Source organism: Xiphophorus maculatus, chromosome 23 (assembly GCF_002775205.1).
Source record: "Xiphophorus maculatus strain JP 163 A chromosome 23, X_maculatus-5.0-male, whole genome shotgun sequence".
Taxonomy (NCBI): Eukaryota; Metazoa; Chordata; class Actinopteri; order Cyprinodontiformes; family Poeciliidae; genus Xiphophorus; species Xiphophorus maculatus.
Window position 1 is genome coordinate 25121781 of NC_036465.1, and position 27038 is coordinate 25148818.

Consider the following 27038-nt stretch of genomic DNA (forward strand, 5'->3'; position numbering starts at 1 on the left):
GGTGTTTTAAAAGGCGTTGTCAAATAAAATACGTTATTATTAGTATAATTATTATAACACGATCGGTACAGGAAATAGTGTCACTAGCGCCCCCTTCATTTCCGGAATGAAATAGTCCCATTTCCATATAAGGTATGAGACGGACAGTGGTCCGTCCCCACCATTTCCATATAAGGTATGAGACTGACAGTTGTCCGACCCCGCCCCATTCTGTTTGCTGCAGCGAGCTGTACTTGTTCGAAGGTGGAGATGGGCACCAGCACATCCTCAAACCTGCAAGGAAATAAACTGTGGTTCGTCTATTTATAATTTTTGTCATTTTGACTATTATATTTATTCATTTAATATTCATATACATTAATGAGCAGTTCAATCTATTATTTCCATTCGCACAATTTCATGAATTGATGGAATAAAACTTAAAAGATTATTTACAAAACTATCAATAAACTTTCGCTGAAACGTTCATTGACTACCTAGAAATGTAGTAACTATAGCAGCACCTTTTGGGGTTTGCTTTTATTGTCATTATTATTTTTTTTTTTTAAACGCTCTGTTTCGTAATGTAGAAAACTTACGGACACTAGAAGTAGCCTGAGATACAGTTCAGAGGGCAAAATTAACTCCTGCATTCTGGCCCGTCTCAACGTCTGCGCACGTTGAAAACGTGTGACGATTTAACGACGTCACGATTAGCCTGGGAATTTGTAGTTTAAACAGGGAACGTACAGCACTAACGGTTTGAGACAAAAGGGGGAAGCAGAAACTACATTTCCCGGGGATGACAAGAACGAGTTTCCGGTGTTGCGAATTTGCAAGCAGAAGTCGCTCGAAAGAGATTAGCTAGCGTGCTAGCAGCTGAAACACTTTCAGATGTAGAAATTTGAGCCGAGCGGGGGACTTTAGCTACACCTGACACAAAGAGGTAATGTGTATCTCTCATAGTTGCGTTATTTCTGTTTGTGGAGGGAATGACAATTTGTTAAAACCGCTTATTTTCACCTTAACGCCACTCTGTATGTTGCTAAACAACAGCAGAGCTCGTTGTTTTTCTGCTGTCGTTGTCAGCTTTTGGTTTTAATTCTCGTCATTATCCTGGTTATACAAAAGAGGCGGTGGTAACAAGCTTGGAGGTGAACTCTGCTTGTATTTTACGCTCTCAGAGAGCACAGTCTGGCTTTTCTAGTTTAAAAAAATACTCTTCAGCCCTTTCATGTTCATTTTTTTTAAATCTCTTACAACTGTCTGCTGTTTCCTTTTGTAGACGGCAGATAGTAGAGCTAAGAAGAACCCAGCTGTTGCCATGGCAATCCTTTTTGCCGTGGTGGCTCGTGGAACCACTATCCTGGCGAAGCACGCCTGGTGCGGCGGGAATTTCCTGGAAGTCACCGAACAGATTTTGGCCAAAATTCCCTCAGAGAACAACAAACTGACCTATAGTCACGGCAGGTAAGCGGACACTCGCTGCGTGTTACAGCCACAGCAATGTCAGGCCTGGCTCTTTCAGTCGTAAGGAGTTGCAGAGGTGTTTACGTGCTGTCTGATTTGAAGTGTATTCCTGTGTATCATCAGCATAGTTGCAGAAGTCAAAGGCTGACCCGTTTTTTATTTTCCTCTAGCTATCTCTTTCATTACATCTGCCATGATAGAATCATCTACCTGTGCATCACAGATGATGTGAGTATCTCCTAGCTTTAAGTATGACAAACAAACTTAATCCCGTAGGACTGTGGGATTATGCATTTTTTTGTGTGATTATTTTAGAATGATTATGTGATTGTTTGTCGGCGTAGATTTATTATTATTTTTTTTACATATATACATTAATACTACACTAACAGCAACATCATCTTTAAGTAAGTTTACCTTATCTTTTCATGTTTACCTCTTTCGCGTGCCAGGACTTTGAACGATCACGTGCATTCGGCTTCCTCGGTGAAGTCAAGAAGCGCTTCCAGACCACATACGGGTCCCGAGCGCAAACTGCTCTACCTTACGCCATGAACAGTGAATTCTCCTCTACACTTGCAGCCCAGATGGTGAGTAGACGGAAATCTATGTGTGCAGGGGAAAATTTATTTTGCGAGAGCCGTTTTGTGACTTGACTGCGTGGCTGTTTAGCAGTACGATGAGAAGGTTTAGGTGTTCTGATGTTCTTTCTGCGCATCTTTGGTTGTTTATTTATTTCAAAGGAGAAGATTTATTTATTTCAAACATGATAGAAGTATAAAATCACACGCATGAACAAGGAATGCAAAAGACGCACATTTCTGTACCACAATAATCTTAACATGCTCGAAAAGGAGTAAGAAGAATTACTTATGAACTCCTACCCCATAAACTCGTATCATATTTTCAGATGGACCCTCATTATTAAATCAAATAAAGAACAATAAACATAGGGTAATTAATTTTCCTTTTTATCTGGGTTTACATATGTCTAAATATTCATCCATACACTTAGTCATATTAGCATTAGCCTCAATTTGCACATTTGTGCTAACTCTCACCCATATTTCTATACATTGTGAAAATAACCTCCTTATATTTTCTAAAAATGTGTTAAAGTTTGACTTTGTAAACAAAACATGTCATAGTTTGCCATAAAGTCAGATTTTCATCTGACAAGTTAATAATAATAAAAACAATTTTTAATCTGAACAACCATATCAGGTTATGCATATGTTTGAAAAGAGTAAAAAATGCCATAAAGCACAAAAGTTCACCACCATCTAAGCAACCCATAAAAAAAGCAGAATGAATAGAAGAATCACAGTGACTGCCCACTTGCTTATCTGGGAGCCATAGTTTTAAGTTTGAAGAAAATAATTTAAAAGACCCATACGTTCTAACGCTCGCTGGTATTTTATACCAGATGAGACCAGAAGGAAATTTGTTAACGTTTCCCAGCTCAGCAGATGATGTCTCATTGAAATATTGCAATGATAATATCCCATAGGCTTCATATCCAAGACGTTCGATGTCTGTTTGTAAAGTATCTCTTCAGGCTTTAGGGTAGATGCCTTCAGCTTGTTAAACACTCATGGGAGGCAAAAATCATAGGATTCATGAATATTTCTGCAGCCTATCTGTATCTGGATAAACTGTATCTGGTACACCTAAAATTAATTTCCGAGATTAAACTTGAGCGTTTTTGTTATCTCCTTAACATGAGGTTTGAATGTTAAATTTGTGTCGGACACAATCCCAAGACATTTAACTTGTCTTATCAATGTGATCTTTTATTTGTAAATAAGTACATCTGGGCCACTAGGGATTTACATGCACTAGATTATGATCAGCATGGTCACCCTAACTGGTTTGCAACAAATTGTTTGGCTCTGTCAGAACCAGCATTAGGTTCAGTGGGCTTCAGTGCTCAGGACTTTGTCTCAGATTAACCGCCGTTCACACTTTTGTTAAGTGTTGATCCGGAACCGACAAGCTCTGCTGCTTCAGAGGATCCAATCATTTAGACTTACCCACATTGCCACTCGCACACACAAAATTACCGATCTGAAATGACTGAAATTAAGCCAACACATTTGGAAATAATTACCATCTGTTTTCCAAATTGTGAAAAGTTAATCCGATTTTAAAAGTTGTCGAGTCATATCCAAAAAAAAAGAAAAAATCTGTTTTGCAGAAGCACCACTCAGATCCACGGGGGACAGATCGAGTGACTGAGACTCAGATGCAAGTTGATGACCTAAAGGGTATTATGGTCCGTGACATAGGTAAGTAGCTCTATAGGCTTATAGAAAACGTTATTATCATAGTGATTTTTAATAAGTTCTGAAAATTTCCTTAGTTGTGGAATAGGTGTAATCTACTGTTAGTAGTTTATGTGGCTAAAAATGTTTTAGAAAATAACAAATGGAAACGGTTTAAAAGTTTGTTTCTGTTAGGACATTATTCCGTGTTCAGTCAAGATACCACACAAACTTTCTTCTGACAAATATTATATTTGAATTCTTATCTCCCTTAACCTCATTAAATCCTCCTGGTTGGAGCAGTGTGTCATCCCCCGATGCTCTGCCAAGGCAGTGCTGGTGTCTGCTTGAAGTAAAAGCTCCAAGCCGACATCGTAACACATGAAACTGCAGGAAACATTTGACGGGTTTTTCCAGTCTCGCGTCGTTGCATGTTTTTATTTGCCCACGGCTCTGTGTGCTTTTTACAGACCTGGTCGCTCAGAGGGGAGAGAAGCTGGAGTTGCTGATTGACAAGACAGAAAGTCTGGTTGATTCAGTGAGTTTTAAAATGCAGACATTGACTTGTGGTTGCCATATATATATATATATATATATTTTTTTTTTTTTTTTACTTTATGAATAGTATTGAGTTGTAAAGATTGCATACAATTGATCCTTTATTGGATTTCGTCACCTTGTGTCGAAATCCAACACATTGAGCCACAAGCCTCAATGTGTTTCATTGAGATTTTATGTCATAAGGCAGCATAAAGTAGTGCATATTTGTCAAGTAGAGGAGAAAATATAAATGGTCTCCAAATCTTTTAACAGAAAAAAAATGTGAAAAGTGTGCTGTCCATTTGCATTCAGCTGCTCTGAGTCAATGCTGAGTAGAAGCAGGTTTTGCTACAATGAAATCTTTTTACAATTAAAATAAAATCTCTACTGGGTTTGCACTTTAAGAAACTAACATTTTTGTCCATTTGTGGTTGTAAAATACCTCAAACTTAGATTAGATTTAGAGAGTCTGTAAACATCCATTTTCACACTGAGCCACAGATTCTCAGTTAGCTTTAGAGCTGGACTTTGACTGAACCACTACAACACATAAATAACGTCCAGTCAGAGGTCTCCCTACATGTTCCCCACTCCATTCAAGGCTTCTGTTTACACCAGATTTGGCACAGAGATGATGTGCAGTGTTGGTTCCCCAGCATAAAAGTTTTAATTCTGAGCTCATTTTACCATTACTCCTTTTCATGTTTTTTATTTGTAAAATGCTTCTGAAAACAATCTTTCCTTTCACTGTACACACACACACGAGTGATTGTCTTTCCATCTGCTGCTCCACCAGTCGGTCACGTTTAAAACCACGAGTCGTAACCTCGCGCGAGCCATGTGTATGAAGAACCTCAAACTGACGGTTGTCGTCGTGCTGGTTGCTCTGGTGAGTATAAAAGCGATCGCTGTCAGTGATGAAATGCTCCTCCGTAGCAGCTGACCTGTTTAAGCAGAAACGTACCCTTTTATTTGTTTTTTTTAAGATCGATCGTTCTAAAGGCTCTCATTGTGTAAGCGCCGTCAGAGCTGCTCAGTCTTGTGATAATTGTAGCAGTCGGTGAACTCTCTCTGCTCCCTCCAGGTGGTCCTCTACATCATCGTGTCTGCTTCCTGTGGAGGCCTCAGCTGGCCGTCATGCGTCAAGAAATAAGACGGGAGTGGGGATGAAAGCGGGAGGCCCGAGGAAGAGGAGGAGAAAGACCTGTTTAACTTCAAATGCCAATGGTCGAACAGACATGCAGCGCTCTTTTCCACCCTCTCCCCCCCTTTCTAACGTCGCCGGAAGACGCATGCTTCGTCTCCTCCTCCTCCGTCTGTCGCCCTCATGCTACAAATCTGCACAGTTATTTGCCTTCAGGACCCAGGAGTCCCAACTTTTATGCCCACATTTCTAAACAGTGGCCTGAATCCGATGTGGGAGAATAAATCTTGTCCTGCCGTCCGTCTGGTACATCCATCCCGTCTCATGCACTCGGTGGGCCTGACGTGTCAGGTTGTGATCTCTGTCTTGCACCTGTGTCTGTGTAAATAATCCACTCAGACTGATGAACTACAAAACAAAAGAAAAGAGCCAAGTGTAACTTGTTTGTTTTTGTTTGTTTTTTTCTATGTCAGAAGAAACATGCGGTACCTGCAGGCATCAGTAGCATCCATCTTTTGCTGCAGATGAGTCAGCTGAGAGTTTGAGCCTGATTTAAACTACTAAAGTAAACAGTTTGGGCTAAACCAATGCAGTATACATATTTACATTTGCTTAATCACATAATGCAGCAGCACCTTCTGAATTGTGTGTTGTAAAATAGCAGATATTGTCAAAAGAATGAATATAGATTAATACTACTGGTAGTTAATAGCTATTTTAAAGCATTTGTGAACCTGGCTGTGAACCTGATTGAAAGCTTCCTTTGTACCTTTCCCTACCAATGGGATGTTCAGTGTGTCCATCATCATCATTATTATTTTTTTTAACACAGTGCACTTTTGATAATGTACATAGCTCTTTGTCTTCTGGCATCATATGGCTTTTGATCATGGTGTTATTTAATTACTGTACCTCCAGATTTAAAAGAATAAAATAATCTGATGGCTTCGAGTGGAGGATCTCTGGATAAAGCATGTTGAAAAGCAAGATGGAGCAGCTTGTCATTATATAGTTGATGGAAAAGTGAGAGTTTCCCTTTAGCTGGTATGGCAGTAATCGTCTAGGTGGTCAGAAACTCATCAAAATGCCTTTAAAAATAACCTAAAATTCAAATATACTGTATATGCTTATGCAAATAGTGGTTGTATGAACTATATAATATCTGCTGTTTCTTACACATATCAAAATATTGCCAAGTAAATACATTGTTCTATATTGAGCAGCTAGAATAATTTTATTTTTTACATCCATTCTCATCATGTCTCGTATGATAAACATTCAGCGTCAAACTTTCTTAATATCACAATTTATTCATTTTTCAACCTGTCATCAATGCATACTTCAATAGAAAATTCCAATCCAATAATTTAAATAATTCAAATCTGGCAAACTTGCAGTAATTTCAGTAGTATCTGCATGTTTCCTTTTTTTTCTCCGTCATATGCCATCTTTGTTTTTCTGGAACTAACCAAAGGAAATGTATTTTCGTACATGATATTTATAACTGAAATTGAATTTTCTCTTTGTGTTGCATAAAAAAACACAAGAAGGAAGTGCAGTAATCTTAAGATTACTGCAATCAGGAGATAATTGTGAAGAGAGACATGTGGCCACTAAAGCCTGCTGTTAAACAGCCACAGCTCAGGTGGAAGCATCTTAACATAATACTTTTAGTTGTACAGAAGCAGAAGTCTTGTTTGCAGCAAGTCATGTTGAGGATAAAGCAGAGATTTTTTGCAGGGGTGGAACTACATACTTTCTGAGGTGTATGTGAACACATCATCTCCCCCACCGCCCCGCTCCTGGCCCAGGTTTAATATGTCCATACAGCTCTCCCTTCTTTATACACTTGTAAAATACAGTAGTCCTGTTATGGAGCAGAATTTCAACTGGGCCAATCAGAAAACAGGTGGAGAAGTTGTAGTTTCAGCAGTGGTAACGTAGGAAGTGTGAAGCCGTTCAGTCCGTGTGTTGGCCACGTTCCTGTGGTTCAGCTCTGCACTTCTCCCTTTGAAATGGGGAGGATGGTTGTTGACAGCACTGGCAGTTTGCGGTAAGCTTCATAGCCTCCACAAGGTTTGCCTAGATGTTGGGTAGAGTTTAAAGCTTCAGAGTCCACACCTCCAGAGAAACGATATTGAGAAACGTTATTGGGAGTTATCATTTCTCAATAGCCAAGAGTTTACCTAGCAATTGGTGTTACTAATAAAAAAAGAACCAACACAAAAGTAGCAACCCCAGTCATCACTGATTGTGTGAACTCTGCACATACTTCATGCAACCTGGATCCTGCACCTCTCTTCTCTTGCTCCAGTCTCTGGGACTTTGACTTTTAAATTAACTGCAAATTTTAATTTAAAGGAAGATTTGGGACCACGGAGTAACAGCCTAAACCGCAGGTAAGAAATATCCCTGATGTTGGAGGATATGAACTTGCAGAAATGCTGCACAGCGTAAAACACTGCATTCCTGGTATTCTGGGCCCTTTTTTAACTCTTGGAACTCATTCAATTTGTTTACTAAAAATCTCCTTTTACTGCTGATGTATAACAAAAGGTGTAGTTTAAATTTCCTCCTCTCTGCTCCTGCTCTACATTCATGATGCCTCCTTTTCAACTTATCTGAGAATTCAAAGTTTAAAGGTATTTGAAATTTTGTGATATTAATCAGCCATTTAAAAAATAAAGAACTCAATTTCAAAAATACTTCATTGATCCCAAAGGAAAGTAAATGTTGCAACTCATTAATTCAGACTCTTCAAAGACTTATTAGATTGTGATGGCTGTTGGCAGGAAAGATCCCCTGTAGCAGTCTGTGTCACAGTGAATCTGAAGGAGCCTCTGACTGAAGACACTCTGTCTTCCCAAGACAAGTCCCTTCTTATAGACGGCTTCATTGTTGCATCTCCAGTCTGTTGTCCAAATCCTTGGAAAAAAAAATCATTGTTGCTATAGTAACGCATCACAATAACTTTTCAAATGTAAAAACATATGAACAAAAATCTTTCCAGCTCCTCACCATCCAAAAGCAGAAGGAATGAGTTTCCAAAAAGCAGTGAGTCTGATGGATGTGGATCAGCTGGGTGAGAGAACCGAGCCTAAACACTGAGAAACATCAGAGAGAACACAGAACAGAACCAAACCCAAAAGAAACCAGGAAATGGCTGCCCTGTTTGACTGTTGCCCAGCAACAGGTTTAAGCATTTCATCAGCGAGTTTAAAAGAAGTTTATGAACTTTGAAGGATTTTAGAAGATGCAGCTCAACAAGCAAATGAATGACATGGACGAAGCGTACAACCGTCTGTGAAAGTGAAGACTCAGGCAAAGAAGCCAAAACTCTGGCGATAGAAACTGTTTTGTCAGCTGAAATGCCAAACAATCAGGAGGAAAACGTGGAAGAAATAAAAACGGTTTCTCCTGAAGTATCAGAAAAAGCAGAAGTAGCTGCTGCTGAGCAGGACATTTCAGAACAGAGGAGCAGAAAAGATTTCATTGTGGAGGAGATTCAAAAAGGCGATCAGTCCATCATGTCTGCGGCAGCATAAAGCATGAACATGTAATAAAGGACTGAGCATAAAGAGGGGAGAGAAAAGCAGCTGCAGTAAATTTTAACATGGGCTCTGTGACTTTAATTTATCAGAGTTGAGGGGTGACAGAAGTCTCCATGGTTAGTTTGGGTTGATTATTATAATCTGGCTTTATTTAGTTGTTGTTTGTCCAGTTCAGGTGGTTTTAATTAGTTTATATTTGCTCGTTTTTATTAGTTATTATTAGTTAAATATTGCTTAGTTTTAATTGTAGTAGTATTAGTTCTTTCTAAAAAAGTAAGGGCTGCACGGTGGCACAGTGTCTCTGTGTATGCATGGGTTCTCTCCGGGTGCTCCGGCTTCCCCCATTCAGTCCAACATCCATTATATATACATTTAGTTGTGACATTCAGGTGGTTTTAATCAGTTTCTAGAGTGCATCTGCTCATTTTGATTAGTAATTATTATTGATTTAATATTAAATATTAGATTTAATAGTTTTAATTAGTTCTTTTATACAACTTTCTAAAAATGTAAGGGCTGCACGGTGGCACAGTGTCTCCGTGTATGCATGGGTTCCCTCCGGGTGCTCCGGCTTCCCCCATTCAGTCCAACATCCATGTTCATCTGTTATAATCTTTATCTCTGGTTCTAAAATTGCAACCAATTCTATATTGGTTGCAATTGTGTGTATATATATATATATATACACTGCTCAAAAAATAAAGGGAACACTTAAACAGGTGTTTAACACTTAAAGTGTTCCCTTTATTTTTTTGAGCAGTATATATATATATATATCCTCCATTTTCTGTTTTATTGTACCACTGATAGCTTTTTTTCCTACAGCTCCATCTTTACCTTGTGAAGTGCACTACATGAGACGATTAAAATTTAAAATAAAGAACAAAACTAGCCTTAGTTCGTTCTGGAAGGGGCACATGTCCCATTGACCCGTGTGGGAGGGGCGGTGAAGGAGCGGAGGGCCCCTAATCAGTCCCGTTCCTCTGTTATTGATCATTTCATACATTCACAAACAATTGTTAAATACAGAATATTCCTACTAAAACAAAGTGTCCCGTTTTGGCGCCCTCTCTAGTGCAGCGCCCCTATGCGTTGCATACAGTGCAAACCCATTTTTTTTGCGCCACTGATTTTTTGTTCCACTTAACTTTTCATACCATCTAGGAACATTGAGCCTTTTTGTTTGTGGTCTACCCCTCTTGTGGAGGGGGTATCAGTGGTTATCTATAGGAAAACGATCAAATCAGAATTAAATCAATTATTGTGTAGGCCATAAAAACACATAACATTGTTATGAAAATCGTTCTTTGGTGCACATTTTCTTATGGTTTGGGATTTTTTTTTTTAACCCAAATTTAATACTCCAGGAATTGAACTAGAGCACAAAACTGTTTTACACCTACACGGACTATATACAAATAATATCGGTATTTAATTAAATTAAATCGCTTATAAATCTGCCAGAGTGAGACCATTCTATCAAACGACCCTGTCTGGTAGAATTTAGCTAACATTTGGAGCTGATTATTAGCTTACAGTGGACTCCAAACCCACCGTCTCTGTATCTCTCATTCTCTCAATAGTCAAAGTTCACCCAAACAAACTCTTTCATCACTTCGGGCTGATAGCTAAAGCTGGGTAAGTACCAGTATGTCGTTTTAAATACCAGACTGGTTCCATGACTGTGCAGTGAAAAGCCTAGTAATGACCAGGTGGAACTAATTGCTCTCGAGACAACGTCTGGTCTCCAGGGAGACAGGTAGCCTCCTGGTTCTCATTTATGCTAACGTTTATGTATTTTAGTAAGGTATTTACGTTCTAAGAAAACGTTACATGCTGGGCAGGTGGTAAGATATATATATTATATATATATATATATATATGTATATTTACGCATTTATTTTTAGAAGTTAGTTGAAGTTTGACATACACTGAGGTACTCCAGCACTCTTCACTAGCAAAACTAAGTCGCAGTTAGCACCGTTTGTATTTTCACTAACGGCTGGAATTCACCGTGTTCGTTGTAAGCTAGCGGTAACCGCCGTCCCGCAACCAGTAACGCGTCTTCCTTAAAGTCAAAACCTTATTCTGTCGTAGGAGTACGACCCGCTGACGACTGCAGTGTCCAAACCAGCCGAAGGAGGACAGACAGGGTCAATCTGTCAGGTTTTGATCAGAAACGGACTTCTAGAGAGAGTTAAGATACAGCAAACACGGTAATAGGGTTTCATGTATGTCTTTTAACTACAACCTTTAAGTAATAGCGTCTTCTTTACAAAGTGAGTCTGTATACAGGGAATTCTGAGTAATCTGTCATGGACTATAGTGACTAAATAGGGGATCCAGTGACTGATGACTAAGTGGAAACAACAAACCATGCAGGAATTTAGATTTTTCAACTGTTTAATATCCTGATGTCTTGCTTTGGCCTTTCACAGCCTTGAATATTTCTATGAATATCACACATACTGTACCTTGATCCAGCCTCAGATACACAAACAGGCTGGAGTCTGTCAGTCTACATCTCAGCCTAAATGTGGTTGTAGCATTTAGCTTTGTGCCCATTTATCACATCTAGATCATTTTTTTTATGTTATCTGAAAATTTGAGATGTTGTTTGTGTAATTGTAATTTGATAAAATGGGCTCTGTGTTGGGTAGTTTTTTTTTTTGCCTTGTGAATATTGTATGAACTTTATTTTTAGGACTCTAAAGTGAGACATATTCTAGACAGGTCATCAATTCATCACAAGAGCAGTTAGGGTCATCTTGTGCGGCACATTGGCTTTCCAACTGTCTTAACCTTTTCGTATCACTCTAGTTTGTTTTGTCCTGGTTTTGAACCTGAGTGAAGTTGGCCACCCCACCTTCTTCAAATCAGACAAAATTGGTGTCAAATGTTTGTGCTACATTTGTGCAGCAAAAAATTGTTTGTGCTGCTGTAATTTTAAGAATATTAAGAAATGTTTCTAGAGGTCATGAAAGGTCAACCAGCCCACTTTTCTTCAAATCAGAGAAAATTGGTGTTAATCAACTTGACTATGTTTGTGCTGGTATGTGCAGCAGAATGTTTTGTTTGTGATGTTTGAAGATATTGATGAAAGTCTAAAGGTCAGTTAGATTTAGTTAAGTGGGGATAAGAGGGAGTGCTGGTTGACCTTTTGACCTTTAAACTTTAATTAATGCCTTAAAAGCCAAAGCAGCACAAACAAAACATTTTGCTGCACAAACGTTTGACACAAATTTTGCCTGATTTGAAGAAGGTGGGGGGGCAACCTCACTCAGGTTAACAAAATTGCATCTCGTTCTACTGCTTTTTGTGGTTGTTTACTTGTTTAGTTGATGTTTCATTTTTTTGGCAATGTTGCATATTTTTCCTTTTTTAACATTTTTATTAGATTTTTTTGCTCATCAACTTGAAGTATTTTTTTTCTTACCTTAAAGCAGCATTTCCTCTTAGTCAAACTTTCCAGTGTCTTGTCATACAGTTACAGTAAACTATTTGTGGTGCATTCAGTGGAGTCCTTTACACTGAATTCAGACTGACGGATGGCTTGTGCTAATTTTACCAGAATCTCTTTTGCCCTTACCCAGAACTGCTTTCCTGTGTTTATATTTTATCCCTGTTTACCTTGAATCCAGTAGTTTGACCTGCTGCCTCTTTGTGCAGCAGACTATCAGCGTGTCAAAGTTGTTGGTGGCTGCTCCCGTTACTCATACCACCTCCTTGAGTGTTACAGATTATGTTCAGCTACCCATGCAAAGACAAAGGCACTAACTTTGATTCAGCTCAGTTTAATGATTAACCCAGGTACAAGGTTCTGCTATATGCAAGTCACATTTGTTGCAAATTAATTTGAGGTGTTCATGAAATATAACTTTGTTTAACAAGCCAGATAAGGTAGTGCGTACCAGATTATCAATTATGCCTGTCCAACGTACAGGTCAGTGTGTGTTCTGCCTTACTTGGTTAATATTGCTCAAAGGCTTCAATTACATAACACTCCCATTTTAATAGGATTTCACAGGACATTTGACATCACAGCGATCTGCGGAGATCAACTCTGTGCAGTGATTTATATGTCATCTTGACTCATGATTGCTTCTTTGGGTCGTCTGGCTTTATATAGATTAAACAGAAATAGTGAGGGTCTTATGGAGTGGGGTCAGGATCAAATGACAAGCTGTTTCTGTTCAACATGAATGTTGTCAGCAAGGGCTTTGACAAACTTATCAGCTGTACTGACCGCAGTTTGTGTAATGCAATGTTGATTTTATTTATTTATTGCTCTTTTTTTTTCACTTTTTGGATAGTTCTGATGCGCAGTGGCAACAAGGTATTGTTTTCACAGCAGGGCGGAGTTGATTAGCAACTCAAAAACTTAAATATCTGAACTGCAACTTCAACTCCAAATCCCAGAGGAGTTGAAAAGGAGGCTTCATGGAGCAAGAGAGAGGTTCAAACCATCTCTTGCATCTATTACAATGGGCAAGGATCATTTCTCCAACTGCAACATCTTTATCCGGATTTTATTCATACGACCAGAAATAAATTCAAAGAGGAGTGGCAAAAGCAACTAGGGTGGATTAGCAGTGCCTGCCAGCAACTGATGGGCTCATCCAGGACATGTTACTGTGGAATATTGTCTCTGAACTGTTGGCATGTCATGACAGTGACGTCGTCATATGGGAACAGTCTTCAGTCACAGGATTTTTCAGAGGTGATGCAAGACTGACTGCTACCACATACCCTTTCTGCCAACAATCACCATCCACAACTATCCAAACTTGGAAGATAAGAGTTACAGCAATTTTTAATTTCTCCTTTGGGATGCATAAAATATTATTGACCTGAATTGAAAAGGTGAGTTTTACTTCAAATTTCAGTGCGTCATTGGTGGGATACAGTGGCTGGTAGCCTTCCTGCTCCCTTCATTTTGTCCCACACATGAAAAGCTGCCTGATCCTTTCCTTCATAGCAGAAAGCCTTTGGCTGCTTAGCAACGCTGAATGCCAACTCCGTCTGGCTGTCCACGGCCACTCCCCTTTCAGTAGGATAAGGTGACATGTCGCCTCGCTGCTTTTGTAAGCGTGCAACCCAACCTGAGGCGCAGTTCCTAGCTGGACCTTGACACGTGTGTGCAGGCAGAGCTTGGAGAAACAAACTTCCTCTTGATGTCTTACGCAGGAGCTGCTGGGAGAGTCTTCAGAAGGCCCGCATGGAGAAAATGACATTGCTGAGGAGGAGAACAAAATCCTGAACTAACAACTTCACAGAGGGCTCGTTCACGCAGCTTTTGTTGGTATTGATGCACGGCTGAGTTTGAACACAAGGCAAGAGGGCTGATGGGATGGAGGCCGACTTGCACCGATGTCTAACCAGTTGGCTGAGTTTGACGTTTGGAAGGAAAACGGGGATGGATGACTCTCCTGAAACAAAATAAAGTGTGAATGTACTTTTGTCCATGTCACTGGACGGAGAGAGGACTAATGGATTCTGAAGGTTGGTTCGTACTACTCTTAAACACTCACTGAAAATGAGATTCATTTTTAGCAGTATTTTTGTTTTAGTGCTGTACAACTTTGATCCCTCTGGCTCTGTTTTCCCATAAACACAGTCAGGACACACAGTCTGAAGTTGCTGTTCCTTATGTAACACTCAATGCTCATTTACATTCTTCACCATGACAATCACTGCTTCTTATCAGCATTTCACTTGGTTGGATGGGTAGTCCCTGCCAAAGTTCAGTGTGTACAGCAATTCTTCAAGGCTCTATGAATTCAGACTTGATTGTAAAGTTTGTAATGCACAACAAAGTGTGTTTCATGGATGGTAAGTCTAACTGATAATTATTCTATAAGGAATAAGGAGTTGTATAGGTTAAAATCTTTTTTTTTTTTTTACTTACTGTAGCATTTTTAAATTTTTGCTTTAACTCATGTTTTTTTAACTATATGCTGTTTTTTGTTCTCTGACTCCTGTTACCAGATATTTTATTGGAATATTTAGTTGGCAATAAATATTTTATGAAAGTAGTTGAAAGCTATTCAGTGTCATTGCACAATAACAGACAATACTGCAACTACAAAGAGCTGCTTTGTTGTAACATTTAGTTGCTATTATATTTTCAAAGAAAGGCATTCACACTGTGCTTGCTGATAATTTATCCCATCTGTGTATGAACTTTCACAGCCTTGGAAGCCTTCATATGACGAAGAATTCAGCTGCTATGTTGTTTAAAGGACTTTCATTCATTGTTTAAATACGCTTGATGGTTACATTAACTGTAATGCAGTTACAATAATAACTGTTTAGCTTACAATTGTGTGACCTTAACTTGGCTGATTCTGTATTTTCTTCAGTGTATGTGGGTTTATACAATTCTTCTTTCACAATGTTAGACCTTAATAAGCAATAAAGCAATAAATAATCCAAGTCATTAAAGGCAGAGCCAAGCATTAGTGGACTGCTTTTGAAAAAATGGACGTTTAAGTTTTAATAAATAGGAAGAAATTTAAAGGGAAGTGCCTGATTTGGACATTGAGCTGTCCAAGATTTTAAATATTTGTATTTGGATAGGTTTAAAGTTTTTATTTTTTTTAAATGGTAAAGAATGCCCTCAGTCGCTCTAGTTTTAATGTTTTCATGTGATTTGTGATCTGATCTCTTTACTCTTTCTTTGTTTTGTTTCTACAGTGGTGCCTTTGTTGGTTCTGGCAAGCTTTGCTGTCCAACCTGCTTAAGCAAACACAATAGTGCCACAGCAAAGCTATTAAGATGTCAACTTCTCAGACTGAACGGCTGCTGGCCTAATAGTTTATTTAGGTGTCAGACTTATTAATAATTTGCATCTGTTGGCTTACTTTAGTTTGCTTGCATTTGATCAAAATTGTTTTAACAGGAAGTTTAAGTATTTGCCATAAAACTATATAAACTGACATCATTCATAGTTGGTTCCAATTCAATTGAGGTTTGGCATATCAACACAAATCTGGGTATATGTCATGACCTCTTACTTTGAGTATTTTTGTAAAATTCATAAAAAGTATATTTTTAAGTGTTTAGAAAGAAAGTGACATTCCTTTCTTTTTCTTTTTTTTTTTTTTACAGATGTTCAGGCCTGTTAAACAAATGTGATGGATTACAGGGGTGTTAGCCAAAAGACTGAACTTGAATCCAGTCCTGACTCTACAATGGAGACATTTAATTTACCAAGTGACCCCTTTGAGAGCTCAGCAGATACCCCACCGAGAGACGGGCAACTTTCTGCATCACCCGACTCCAACGGTATTTCCAGCCTGAGTGAAAGAGAAGCCAGAGGCTCCCCTTACATCAACACAGACCTCTGCCTAAATGAACATTCCTCTGTGGGCAACAGCCACACTTCCACCTCAGCACAGCAGGATCTTCTCACCGTTGTAACTTCAAATATGAATGAAACATTTATTAACTCACCTGTAAATAGAAGTCTGAATTCCCAGGACAAAAGTTTGAACCATGCTCATTATGGACAAACTGGACCTGAGACGGATGAGAGTTTTTGTAAACATGGAGAACAAGATGATAAGAATGAGGAGATCACCTCAAACGCGGCTGGAGGAGAAGGCCAGTTGAGTTCAAGTGACCCTTCCTGTTGCAGATGCAGTGGAAATGGGCACATTTTACTAAGCTCTGGAGAAATGGTGGTGAGAAGTTGCATTTCATGTCTGGAGGATCAATCCCTTGTAATATTCTCCTCGATGGAGGATTCAAGCGTTTCTGCTACTGCAGGCACGATGTCTTTGCCTTTAGAGTCTATCATGCCAGATGTTTGCAAAGCATCCGCAGAACAAGAGACCAAGGAAAGCATGGGACATCATAGTCTTGGTGTGACTTTCATCCAGGCAAACAGTTTGGAGAATCTCACTGAGGAAATTGATACGTCAGCATTCAGCTCCCATGTACCACTGCCAAGTGATGGTGGTCTTTTCTCGACTTTTATTTGTGAAACACCGACCGACCAGACAAACCAGGTCAAGTCTTCCGGTGCTGACGCAGAGCTTCTGCCTCAGGTTACAGAAGAGTCTACTTCAGAACTTGGCAAAACCTTTGGGTCCGCTGCATTAGGAGTGCGGGACAGCGACGGCGACATTCAGACGTCCACTCCGGTGCAATGCATTGCGAGCAAAATGCTTAACTTCTCCTACATATCTCCTTTCAATGAAAATGTTAACAGCCCAAGTTTGCAGCTTGAGAAAAGGAAGCAAATTTTTGTTGCCTCTAAAGAGCATCCGGTTGCAGGAATCACACCATCAATCTGCAAAGTCAAGACAACAGAATTACAGAAGGCTCCCAAATCCAACATTGATACTATGAAATTTAAAGATTTAACTAGAATGGCACAGCAAGCAGCTGTACCAGGCACTGATAAACTACGAAAGACCCTGCAGGTTAAAAAAAACGATGAGGTTAATAAAAAAAACACTTTTAGGTTTACCACTGCCAAAGTTATGGGCAGAAATACAGGCGCCTCTTCTACCTCTAAAACATTTGATCCTATTGGACAAGTTAAAAGAGCTACTACTTCAGGACTAAATGGCAAATCTTCACATAGGTGTGATGCAGTATCTTCACCTGATCTCCATCCAGCTGTCCAAGAATATGTTCCAGTGGTCCAGGGCAGTGAAAGCAGCTTTGAAGGGATGCCAGCAACCACCAGCCAAGTATCCAAGGAATCGGCACAACATGGTGGCGACCTGAGCAGTACTTCAGCTGCAGAAATGTTGTCATCTAGACAGAGCCAAGTGGATCCCAAACCCACTCCAAAGAAGGGTGTTTCATACAAAACTGTGGTCAGCTCAGGTTCAGCTGCAGGTCAAAACAGGATGTGGGCTCGCCGCTACGCTGAGGGTTTGCCCAAAGACAAGAAAGCAACTCAAGGGGTTGCGTCTGGTTTTCCAGCTTCTCGAGATGATGGTGGCAAGAACTCAACCAAAGCAGGCAATCCGAAGTGCCCTTCTCAGCTTAAACATGTTGAGGAAGCAAACAGTCCTGCTAACAACTCAAGAGGTTTAAAGAAGATCAGTTTGGTGGTGAGTGGATACCCGGACTTGAACACACTGTTTGAACAGTTTAAAAAATATATTTTTTATGGGTTTTACATTTTGTTTTGTTGTTTTGTTTGTTTTTTTCTTCTTTCTCCCAGGCAGAAGCCAGCAAGTCAGCAGGAGCTCAGCTGAATGAAAATAAAAGTAGATCTCAAGATCTTGGTTCTCCCAGCCAAAGTAGAGGAGCACTACTTCCCAAGCCTCCTGCTGCCAGTCCCAGACTGACCCCTCTGTCAGCCAGGTCCAAATGGGGAGCCCTGGGAACGACTGAGAGCAGGATCACAAGAACTGTTGGGAAGGCCCAAACAAGCACAAGTAGCGAAGGTAGGCTTATCTTTCAGTTTTATTTATTTATCAGTCCCAGAAAAACACTGGACAGTACTGAGCTTGTGGTCATGCTAGGGTAATGAGTGAGATGGGTTCAAGTTAAAGATTCATTTTTTATACCTTTTATTCTCCAAGTGATTCATGCTAACTAAGTATATTATTTAAAATGTATTGATTTCAGTAATTTCTTATAAATAAATAAAAAAGGTACTAAAATATTATATACAGCTATGGGAAAAAATTAAGAGACCACTTCAAATTATCAGTTTATCTGATTTTACTCTTTATAAGTATATACTGTATGTTTGAGCAAAATGAACATTGGTCTTTTATTCTATGAACCACTGATATCATGTCTCAGAAATTCCAAGCAAAAAGTTAGTGTGCATTTGCAAAAAAGGAGAAATGGTAAAAGTAAGGAAAAAGATGCAGCACTTTCAGACCTCAAATAATGCAAAGAAAACAAATTAATATTAATTTAGAAACAAAAATACTGATGTTTTAACTCGGGAAGAGTTCAGAAATCCATATTTGGTGGATTAACCATGAGGTTTTCAACGGGGTTCAATGCAGAGGACTCTTTTTTTTTTTTTTTTTTTTTTTTTTTTTTTAATGTTATGTTATGTTATGACCCAGAACTGCAAACTAGCAGAGATACACAGAAGTAGAAGTGGTTTAGTGCTTAGGCACTTGGACAATATAAGACAGGCTGAAACCCTTTAATTTTCTAAAATAATAATAATAAAAAAATGGTTCTCAAAAATAACCAAATCATCACTTCAGTTGTGTCATTCTGTAATGACTATGTATATATACAGTATACCTACTGTATATATATATATATATATATATATATATATATATATATTGAGTTTCACTTTTTGAAATTGGTTACTAAAATTAATTGAGTTCATTGATACTGTAATTTATTGATAGACCTGCTAGTTTGGCAGCCAACTACAGTAAGGTTGAATGAAGCAGGCTGCTGTAGCATGGTCTCGCCATCAGATGGTGACGTTGAGCACGTTCTGATATGGGCTCAAGCGGCTGCACCACTTTAGAAAACAGTGTGGCATTTGGTGGTTGTTTATGTATGAATTTTAGCTGGAGAGTTTGTTTTTTGGGGTTTTTTGTTGAAAATCTTTGTCATTTTGTGTGTCTTTCATTTTCTCAATTGGGTAGCAGGCAGTCACAAAGCCGTGGGAACAGAGGAGACATCCACAGGCATTAAGCTCCATCAAAATGCACCCAAGCCTCCTCAAATGCCTGGTCGCTCCTCATTCATGGGCCCTCCCTTAGTTCCTGTTAGACCCCCAAGGAAGATCCCAGGTCTGAGTCAGGATTCTAAGAATACACCAGGTGAGGCTTATTGATGTGCAGAAATAAGAACAGCTACTGCAGGCTATTACACAAATGTGTAAAATCTGTTTTTAGTGTGAAGACCACAATTTTTCTTTTGCCCACTGATTTTACAGATGGAACATAAGGTCAGTTTCAGGCCCTGACCTTAATATGAATATTTTTTTATATATTTTTTTTTCTTGTTTCTTTTTCTAAAATATGTTTTAAATAAACTTGTCTGAAGGCCAGTAGTATAAAGCATGAGGACGTCTGTTATGTATTGGTCCTCTCACCCAGAATATTCAATAGACTGCAGCCCGCTGTGATTGGCTGAGAGAACCCGTACTCCAAACTGGGGAACCCCACCTTGTGTTGTCATGGCAACGCCCGCTGTTCCACTCTACTTAACACACAACGTAGCCTGGAGGAGTAAAAGCAGACACATTCAGACCGATGTCCTCTGAGGTGGACAGAAAGCGAAGTCTCCAAATTCTGAGCTGAAAACCTATGGATGGCTACACCGGACTTCGAAGCTGCACCTGGACTGAATCCCCAGCTCACGTCTTCCATAACTCCTCTGTAGTCGGACGTAGCCATGCAGAATCCTGCTGTGACCTCGCGCTGCTGACGTTTGTGCTCATCGGATCCTATCGCCTCTGTATCGTCCCTTTGTTGACTGCGTTTCATGGAAACGGTAGAAAGCTTTGGAGACGTGACGGCAACTCACAAGTGGCTGTTGCTGTTTACTGTTGGGTAGACTTGTTGCTTTCAGGTTTAGCAGAAACTGTAATTTTGCACTGTATGTAAAACTTTCATGTTTTGTTTATTCTTTCCCAGGCAAACGATAGTCACTATGATCAACATTATGTTCGTAATTTTGTTTTTTGTTGATTTAATAGAATAGAATTTTATTTTCAGTTCAAAAATACCTTATTGATCCTAATGTGATTTAAAGTTTAGTATGATTATTGGCTTGTTTTAAGTTCTGCAGTTGAAATATCAAATTTTTCTGAGTTTACATGCCCACTTTGTATTTAACCCATTCATGTCTATAATTATTCCTTAGTTTCCGGAGGAGCTGCCCAGAAATCAACACCACTTAAATCTTCTTTGCTGAAAGCAAAGCTTATTTCAGCTCCTTCAAGGAACAATGGATCAGGTAGGAAACTCCTCCTTATGGATCTGAGATGATATTTTACAGATTTTGTTAAAGCATTAGTTGAGGTTTTTTAAAGTGAGGTTCTGTCAAAATGTTTTAAGCAGTTAATATCTTTCCTGAAGTAGATAAATCTCTTTGTGTTGCCGTTTAGCATAAATTTAGGTTATTCATTTCCACAGGCTGGCATTAATGGATTATCCAAGAGTGGCTAAGATCAGATCAGACTAAAGAAAAGTCATAGTGTTTTGTGTAAACACTATTTTATGAAGCTTTTCAATGCCGACACATTTGCACCGAATGATAATTTAAACAGCAGACCTAGGAGGCAGTGTGCCACAAGTGACATTGCTGTTTGAAACCTTTGCTACGAACACACTTTGCAAATCATATCCAGTCAGAGTAACTGTATGATAGAAAGGTAAAGTGATGTTAAAAGCAAAACATATGTCTCTGTTTAAACGAACACCATTTTTCTAGAACTGCGTCACTCAGAGTGGCAGTATGTTGGAGCAGCTCTCTGACTTCCAGTCAGATTTTGCTTTTTAATTTTTGAAACTTTCATTCATGCAATTCTGACAGAATAAATGCTTTTTTTAAACAACCGTTCCTTTTGCTTTTGGATGCTGTGCAGCTGAATTGATTTTTTTTTTACTAACAGTTCTTACACTTTGCTCATTTGTTATGATGCGTAACCTTAGCAACAAGGTGGCTTATAACAGAAGGCTGCTGATTAACATTGCGAAAGCTGAAATGATGCCATAACTGAAGCCAGAAATCCCAGTGGAGGTTAAAAGGAGATGCCGTGGATGCAGAGCAGGAGTAAAGAGGAGAGAGAGAAGGAGGAACTTCAAACCATCTCGTCCATCAATCATAATAGGCAACAGCAGATTGTTAGCCAACAAGCTGGATGAACTTCAAGCCCTGACAAGGACTCAGCAAGAGTTTAAGCAGAATCGTATCCCTGACTCCAACGTCTCTATGCCAGAGTACCTAAAAATATGAGCAGACAGAGGTTTAAATGGCAGAAAAAGGACAGGAGGTGGATTAGCAGTGCTTGTGTCATCCAGGACATGTTACTGTGAAGTGTCCATTTAGTCCATTTTTATGTAGATCATCATCATCATCTTCTGTGTAAATAACCATTCGAAGTAAAGTTGAGTTTGGTTTAAAGGATCATTTAATGGGATTTATGAACAAATACACTTTCAAGACTGGAAGTTGTCCATTGTCATAGTTTATCTTAGACTGGCTGTTAGATTCTGCCCCTGGGACCAACTAATCTGGAGTTTTACTAAATAAAGATACTAGGACAGCTTTCTAGGACAGGTAAGACATCAAATGATTGAAACTTTTTAACAGAACACAAACTTTAAAAATCCTCAACCATTCCTTTTGAAATAAAGTCTCAATTTATACAAATAGGCTAGCATAAATCCTTTCTTTTCTTTTTTTGGTCTTTTTGAACATCTTCAATTAAATTTTTTATTCTATCCGTATCAAACAATGCTCTGAGATTATATGGTAATAGCACATGATGAAAACATTTTAATCATGATTTGATTGTATCACTTCCATCTCTGTTGGCCTGTTGACGTTTTTCCTCTTGGTAGTTAGTTCAGCTTTATAGCTGCACACAAGTGTCAGTTCTCAGTGTTGGAGACCAGCATTTTGCTTCATGATGGGTGGGATTAACTTCAACTTTTTCTCCCATGTGGATCTTCTTCTTGTAGCAACCTTGACTGCAGCTTCCACAAGCAAGGGATCATCAAGCTCTGCAGGCACTCCACTGAAAAAGACGAATTATGGAAGACTTGTTGCACAAACGTATTGTGGAACTGGTAAGGTTTCTTTCGTTACTTTTAACCATGGCAACCTCGCTTAATTGATTTATTTCAACACTCCTTTAAAATGTCTTGACACAAGAATCGATAATCGTTTGGGTTCTTACGCCATCTTGAAAAATCTAAAAACGTTTGGAGTTTACCTTTGCAGTCTTTTAGGACTGGTTAGTTTGGGAGATGAAGATAATAGGAGCGTGGTCAGTTATTTGCATTTCCTGATGCATTACTTTATCTACAAGCTAATATGTTTTTCTTTTTTGTCCTTTTTGTACCAATTTATTTTTTAAATTACATCTTTTTATTTGTCATTTGCCATATTACAAACTGAGATTTTTTAAGTCAAACTCTGACCATGTTGATTTTTGATTTATTAAATGAAAATCCAGTGAGAAATGTTGGCTTTTTTAGAAATCAAGTTGGGCCATTTAAATGATTTTAACACTCTTAGTTTAGGAACCAAAATTTCACTTTAAAATCCCGATTGGATTCTGGTTTAGATGCTAATCAAAGCATTGAGACTGCTGTTTTAATAAATATGTACAGAGTAAAGCTGTCGGTATATCATGATTTTAAAAATCTGTATTTCTAAAATACAGATTATTTTAAAAATCTGTATTTTAAAATATTTTTACAAATATTTAAAAACAAAACAATAAAAAAATAAAAAATTTGTAACTGTAAAACTGTTGAATATCATTACTGTGCTGCACTGCCCTATATTAAGTCATGTCAACATTTTTGCTGTTTTTATGATCTCTGAAACATATTGGTAATAAAACCTGACTCCCTAAGTACTTTGAGCTCAAAATCATGCTATTCATTCTGGAAAATTACAATGTTTTCAAATTGAAGATTTCTAGAAAATCTGGATCAGTTTTTCTATGTTCTGTTTCATGTGAATATTTTTGGCTAGTGATGAATATGAGGCATCCTTATTGCTTTTTTTAAGATCGTCTTGTCTATTTCTCACATTTAGTTTTAGTCACCTGACAAAACCTGAGCAGCCTGTCGGTTCCCATTCCTCCTGGTATGAGAGCAAATTGAAATAAATGGGGGAAATGTTCTGTAGCCAGAGAATTACATACAGTTGTTACTGGCTGTAGCTCTTCTGAGCGCTCCGCCCACATCGCCTGCCCTCTCTCCTCTCTCCCTCTCTGTTCGTATCCTGGTTCTGCTTCAGCACCACCATCATCCTGCTCGGAAATGCAACTCTTAAAGAGTCATGTTTTGGCAAAAACTGAAGCTTACAGAATTAAGGGATATATATATTTTTTTTATTTGCTTGTTTCCCTACATCACATCTATGAGGCTGGACATCCTTTATGCTCTCAGCTGGGAATTAGTCTTCTAACTGGGAAGGCGTGCCATGCTGAACTGGGTGCCCTCACCTTTTTCAAGTCCGTCCCTGTGGAGTAACTATTGCAACTGCTTTATGTTTTTATTTAGTTACTCTCTTCCTGTCCTGATCAGACTCATCTAAAGATACTTAGAGCTTCCAAAGCTGCAAGGATGAGGCATCTACATTAGGACAACAATTTAGATTTTCATATTATTATTATTATTGGCTACAAACATTGAATTATTTGTTTTTGAGCCATGTTATGGTCTCCAAAGCTCTCCCTGTCAATCATCCACGTGCGTCTTACCGCCAAAGGCTTACTCCGAAACATTCAGCTGCTGTCAGGATGCAGGAAAAGCCCTGTGGTTTTCAAAGCAGGTCTGTCATTTATATATATATACAGTATGTGTTTTTTTTTTATTATTCCTGTAGCATTACTATTTTTCTCTCTCCTTTCAAATATAGTTAACTGTTCCTTCAGGCTATTTTTAGTAATACTTCTTGATGGTTAGCAAAGCAAGTGGTTCAGGTTTCATTTACTTACCTCGCTCAGCAAAACCCGCAACTCCACAGAAGTATATTTAGATGTGACGGCAGTTTTGCCAGCTGTAAACAAACACGGTTGACTCTACTGAAGGCATATTGGCATTCTTGGTTGGTTTGCATAATTTTTTAAGGCTCCGTCTTATGCAGCTATCAAGCAAACTGTCTCTTTATTTCCTCACTATAACAGAGTACTTTTGTTTTACTCGGTGCATGAAGGTTATTTTGATCCAGGTCACTTTGTTGTGATCGGTAAGCAGTGTTCTGGGAACATGGCGCAGTCAATATGTTGCTGCTTTCATAATAATCAAAACAGTCCTGAGGGCAGACTGCAACCTCGACCTAATAATACAAAAAAATCACATTGACAGTTAGAAATAGAATAGAAACGGCCTTTATTGACCCACAAAGGGGGCAGTCAGGTGTACGGGCAGCATCAGGAGTAGGTTAACACACAAAGAAAAAAATGTTCTTTAAGTGTTAAAAACAGTATATGAAAAACAATGAGAAAAGCAATAATAATAAACATATACTGTACAAGACTGTAACAGAAAATACTGTGCAATTAGAAATAAAAATATCTGACTCGTGATCCAACTGAGTCGGATAACTTTTTCCAAAAGATGTACAGAATATTTACAGTACATTATATCAGTGCAAAAAAAAAAAAAAAAGCATATGTGCAATAACAGCTGGTATGTTGTTTAAAATGAGTAAGAACAGAGTAGTTAAATGTTCATTTGGTTATAATAAAACAGTCAATTATCTGCAATAGAAAACCCTTTCAGAGAAAGATGCTGATATCTATGCCTCTTCTTTAAGTCGTAAAACATAAATTTTTGAGCCAACTTGGAGAGTAACGCGGTGCTAAAGTTGCACTTATTTCATACAGTGGCCCTCTGTTTAAATAAATCCCATTCTGTGCAGAGAATAGATATCAGTAACTGCTGCCACCAAGCACCATAACAAGTGTCCAATTGTGAGGGGTCTCCTCACCCATCATGCTTTGTGCTGCGATGTGATGTCTCTGAACAGTGCAGTGCCAGTGTGCTGACTTGACGCTACGTTTTCAAGTTGGAGACATGCGACATGTCTGAAATGAAGGGGCAGCGTGTTTCGTCACTAATGTCTGGACTTGTAGAAAGACAAACTCCTGTCGTTAAAGAGAGACTCTGTGTTTGCTCAGATTTGTGTTTTCTAGAAAACAAAAAATGAACAAAGCCAGTGATGCTTCCTCTCAGACTCGTTGTGAACACAGAAATATTTCCTGCCCATCTTTCTATTGTTACACTTGTTTGAAGAAAGCAATGAACAATAGAGACCTTATAGAAGCTAAAAATAAAAGTAGGCAATCTTGCGTATGTCTTAGATTGAAGCTGGACTACTTCTCGAGATCACTTCTGAATAATTTAACTGGTGACGCCATAAATTATTTAAATTCTGCAGTGTTTTATAACATTCACCTGTGGTCTTGGATAGAAGCTCAAGCAGTTTATTTTTATATCGGCATGTCACTTCACTTTATGAATATATTTATGAGAAATGTGAAAATCTCTTTTGGGTCTAAATTTCTTAGTTAAATCTGAAATTATTTTGTTACTTTTAAGATTGCAGACTAATAGAGATCTATGTATAATTTCATATTTATACAGTGTAAGCACGGGATACCATAGAGGATTTTTGATTATCTTGCTGAAACTTAAATGTGCTGATGTACAGTATCTATTTACTGCAAGCTGATTTACTCTGAAAATCCAGCAGAGGGCAGTGTAACGTCAAGGCCTGCAGAAATTAGAGATTTAATTTGGTGTTTTTTTTCTGTTTTAGATACAGTTGTCTAACTAAATTATGCAAAAACTTGATCTAAGGATATAAAGAATTAATATATAATGGGAACTTAGTACGGGACGTTATCTGGAGATAGGCACCAGCACCCCTGCTGACCCCACTAGGGACAAGGGCGTTAGAAAATGGATGGATGGAACTTAGAAGCTTAACGATTAGGGACACGCTGTGTGTTTTTATTGGAGCAAAACCATTAATTACCAGATGTTTTATATTCATGTGTCAGAATAGAAAGATCCACTGAGTGAGTTGTAGTAGAGTCTGTTAAAATTCATAAACTCTTAAATCAGCAGCTCGCTTTCTTATTTTGCAGAAAACACAGAAAGATTGGGGGGAGGAGTCTGTTTACCAAAACATCCTACTTTTACACACTCATTAAACCAGCAGTGGAAAAATGTGCTCAGTCCCTAAAAGAGTCCAACTCACAACACTGGTGTTGTGTAAACAGCCTTATGAAGTTTATCTTTATCATGAATTCAACATTTTTATGACCGTTGTTTTTTTTCCCTGTAAATTAACAGTAGCCACACAAATCAGACCCGTGTAAAACAAATAAATGTTACATAATCAGAGTTGGGTAGTAACTAGTTACATTACCTCAGTTGCATT

The 27038-nt window shown here is 38.6% G+C and overlaps 2 protein-coding genes across 10 annotated transcripts in view; both read left to right on the forward strand.

Annotated features, from left to right (window-relative positions):
* Window positions 1-212: 212 nt before the first annotated feature.
* On the forward strand, window positions 213-6386 carry vamp7 (vesicle associated membrane protein 7). Of its 2 annotated transcripts, none has more exons than XM_023328096.1 (8): window positions 213-293; window positions 1265-1449; window positions 1620-1677; window positions 1902-2039; window positions 3647-3737; window positions 4184-4251; window positions 5050-5142; window positions 5338-6386. In XM_023328096.1, the coding sequence occupies exons 2-8, from the start codon at window positions 1304-1306 to the stop codon at window positions 5404-5406; spliced, it is 663 nt and encodes a 220-aa protein (XP_023183864.1). In that variant the 5' UTR covers window positions 213-293; window positions 1265-1303; the 3' UTR covers window positions 5407-6386. The 2 variants fall into 2 exon arrangements, with proteins under 2 accessions (XP_023183864.1, XP_005810988.1); XM_005810931.2 differs by lacking the exon at window positions 213-293 and adding an exon at window positions 762-925.
* A 4249-nt stretch (window positions 6387-10635) lies between these two features.
* Window positions 10636-27038, forward strand: part of mtus1 (microtubule associated scaffold protein 1) — a 30673-nt gene continuing 14270 nt past the window's right edge. For 3 of the 8 annotated variants that reach the window (XM_023328515.1, XM_023328519.1, XM_023328520.1), the window contains exons 1-6: window positions 14051-14450; window positions 16059-18019; window positions 18133-18358; window positions 19544-19720; window positions 20769-20861; window positions 22592-22699. In XM_023328515.1, coding sequence (XP_023184283.1) covers window positions 16085-18019; window positions 18133-18358; window positions 19544-19720; window positions 20769-20861; window positions 22592-22699 — 2539 coding nt within the window. In that variant the 5' untranslated portion in view covers window positions 14051-14450; window positions 16059-16084. Of the gene's footprint in view, window positions 10708-11058; window positions 11165-14050; window positions 14451-16058; window positions 18020-18132; window positions 18359-19543; window positions 19721-20077; window positions 20397-20768; window positions 20862-22591; window positions 22700-23879; window positions 24420-27038 lie in introns of those variants that run through there. The other 5 variants (XM_023328517.1, XM_023328516.1, XM_023328518.1 and 2 more) reach the window with 5 other exon arrangements.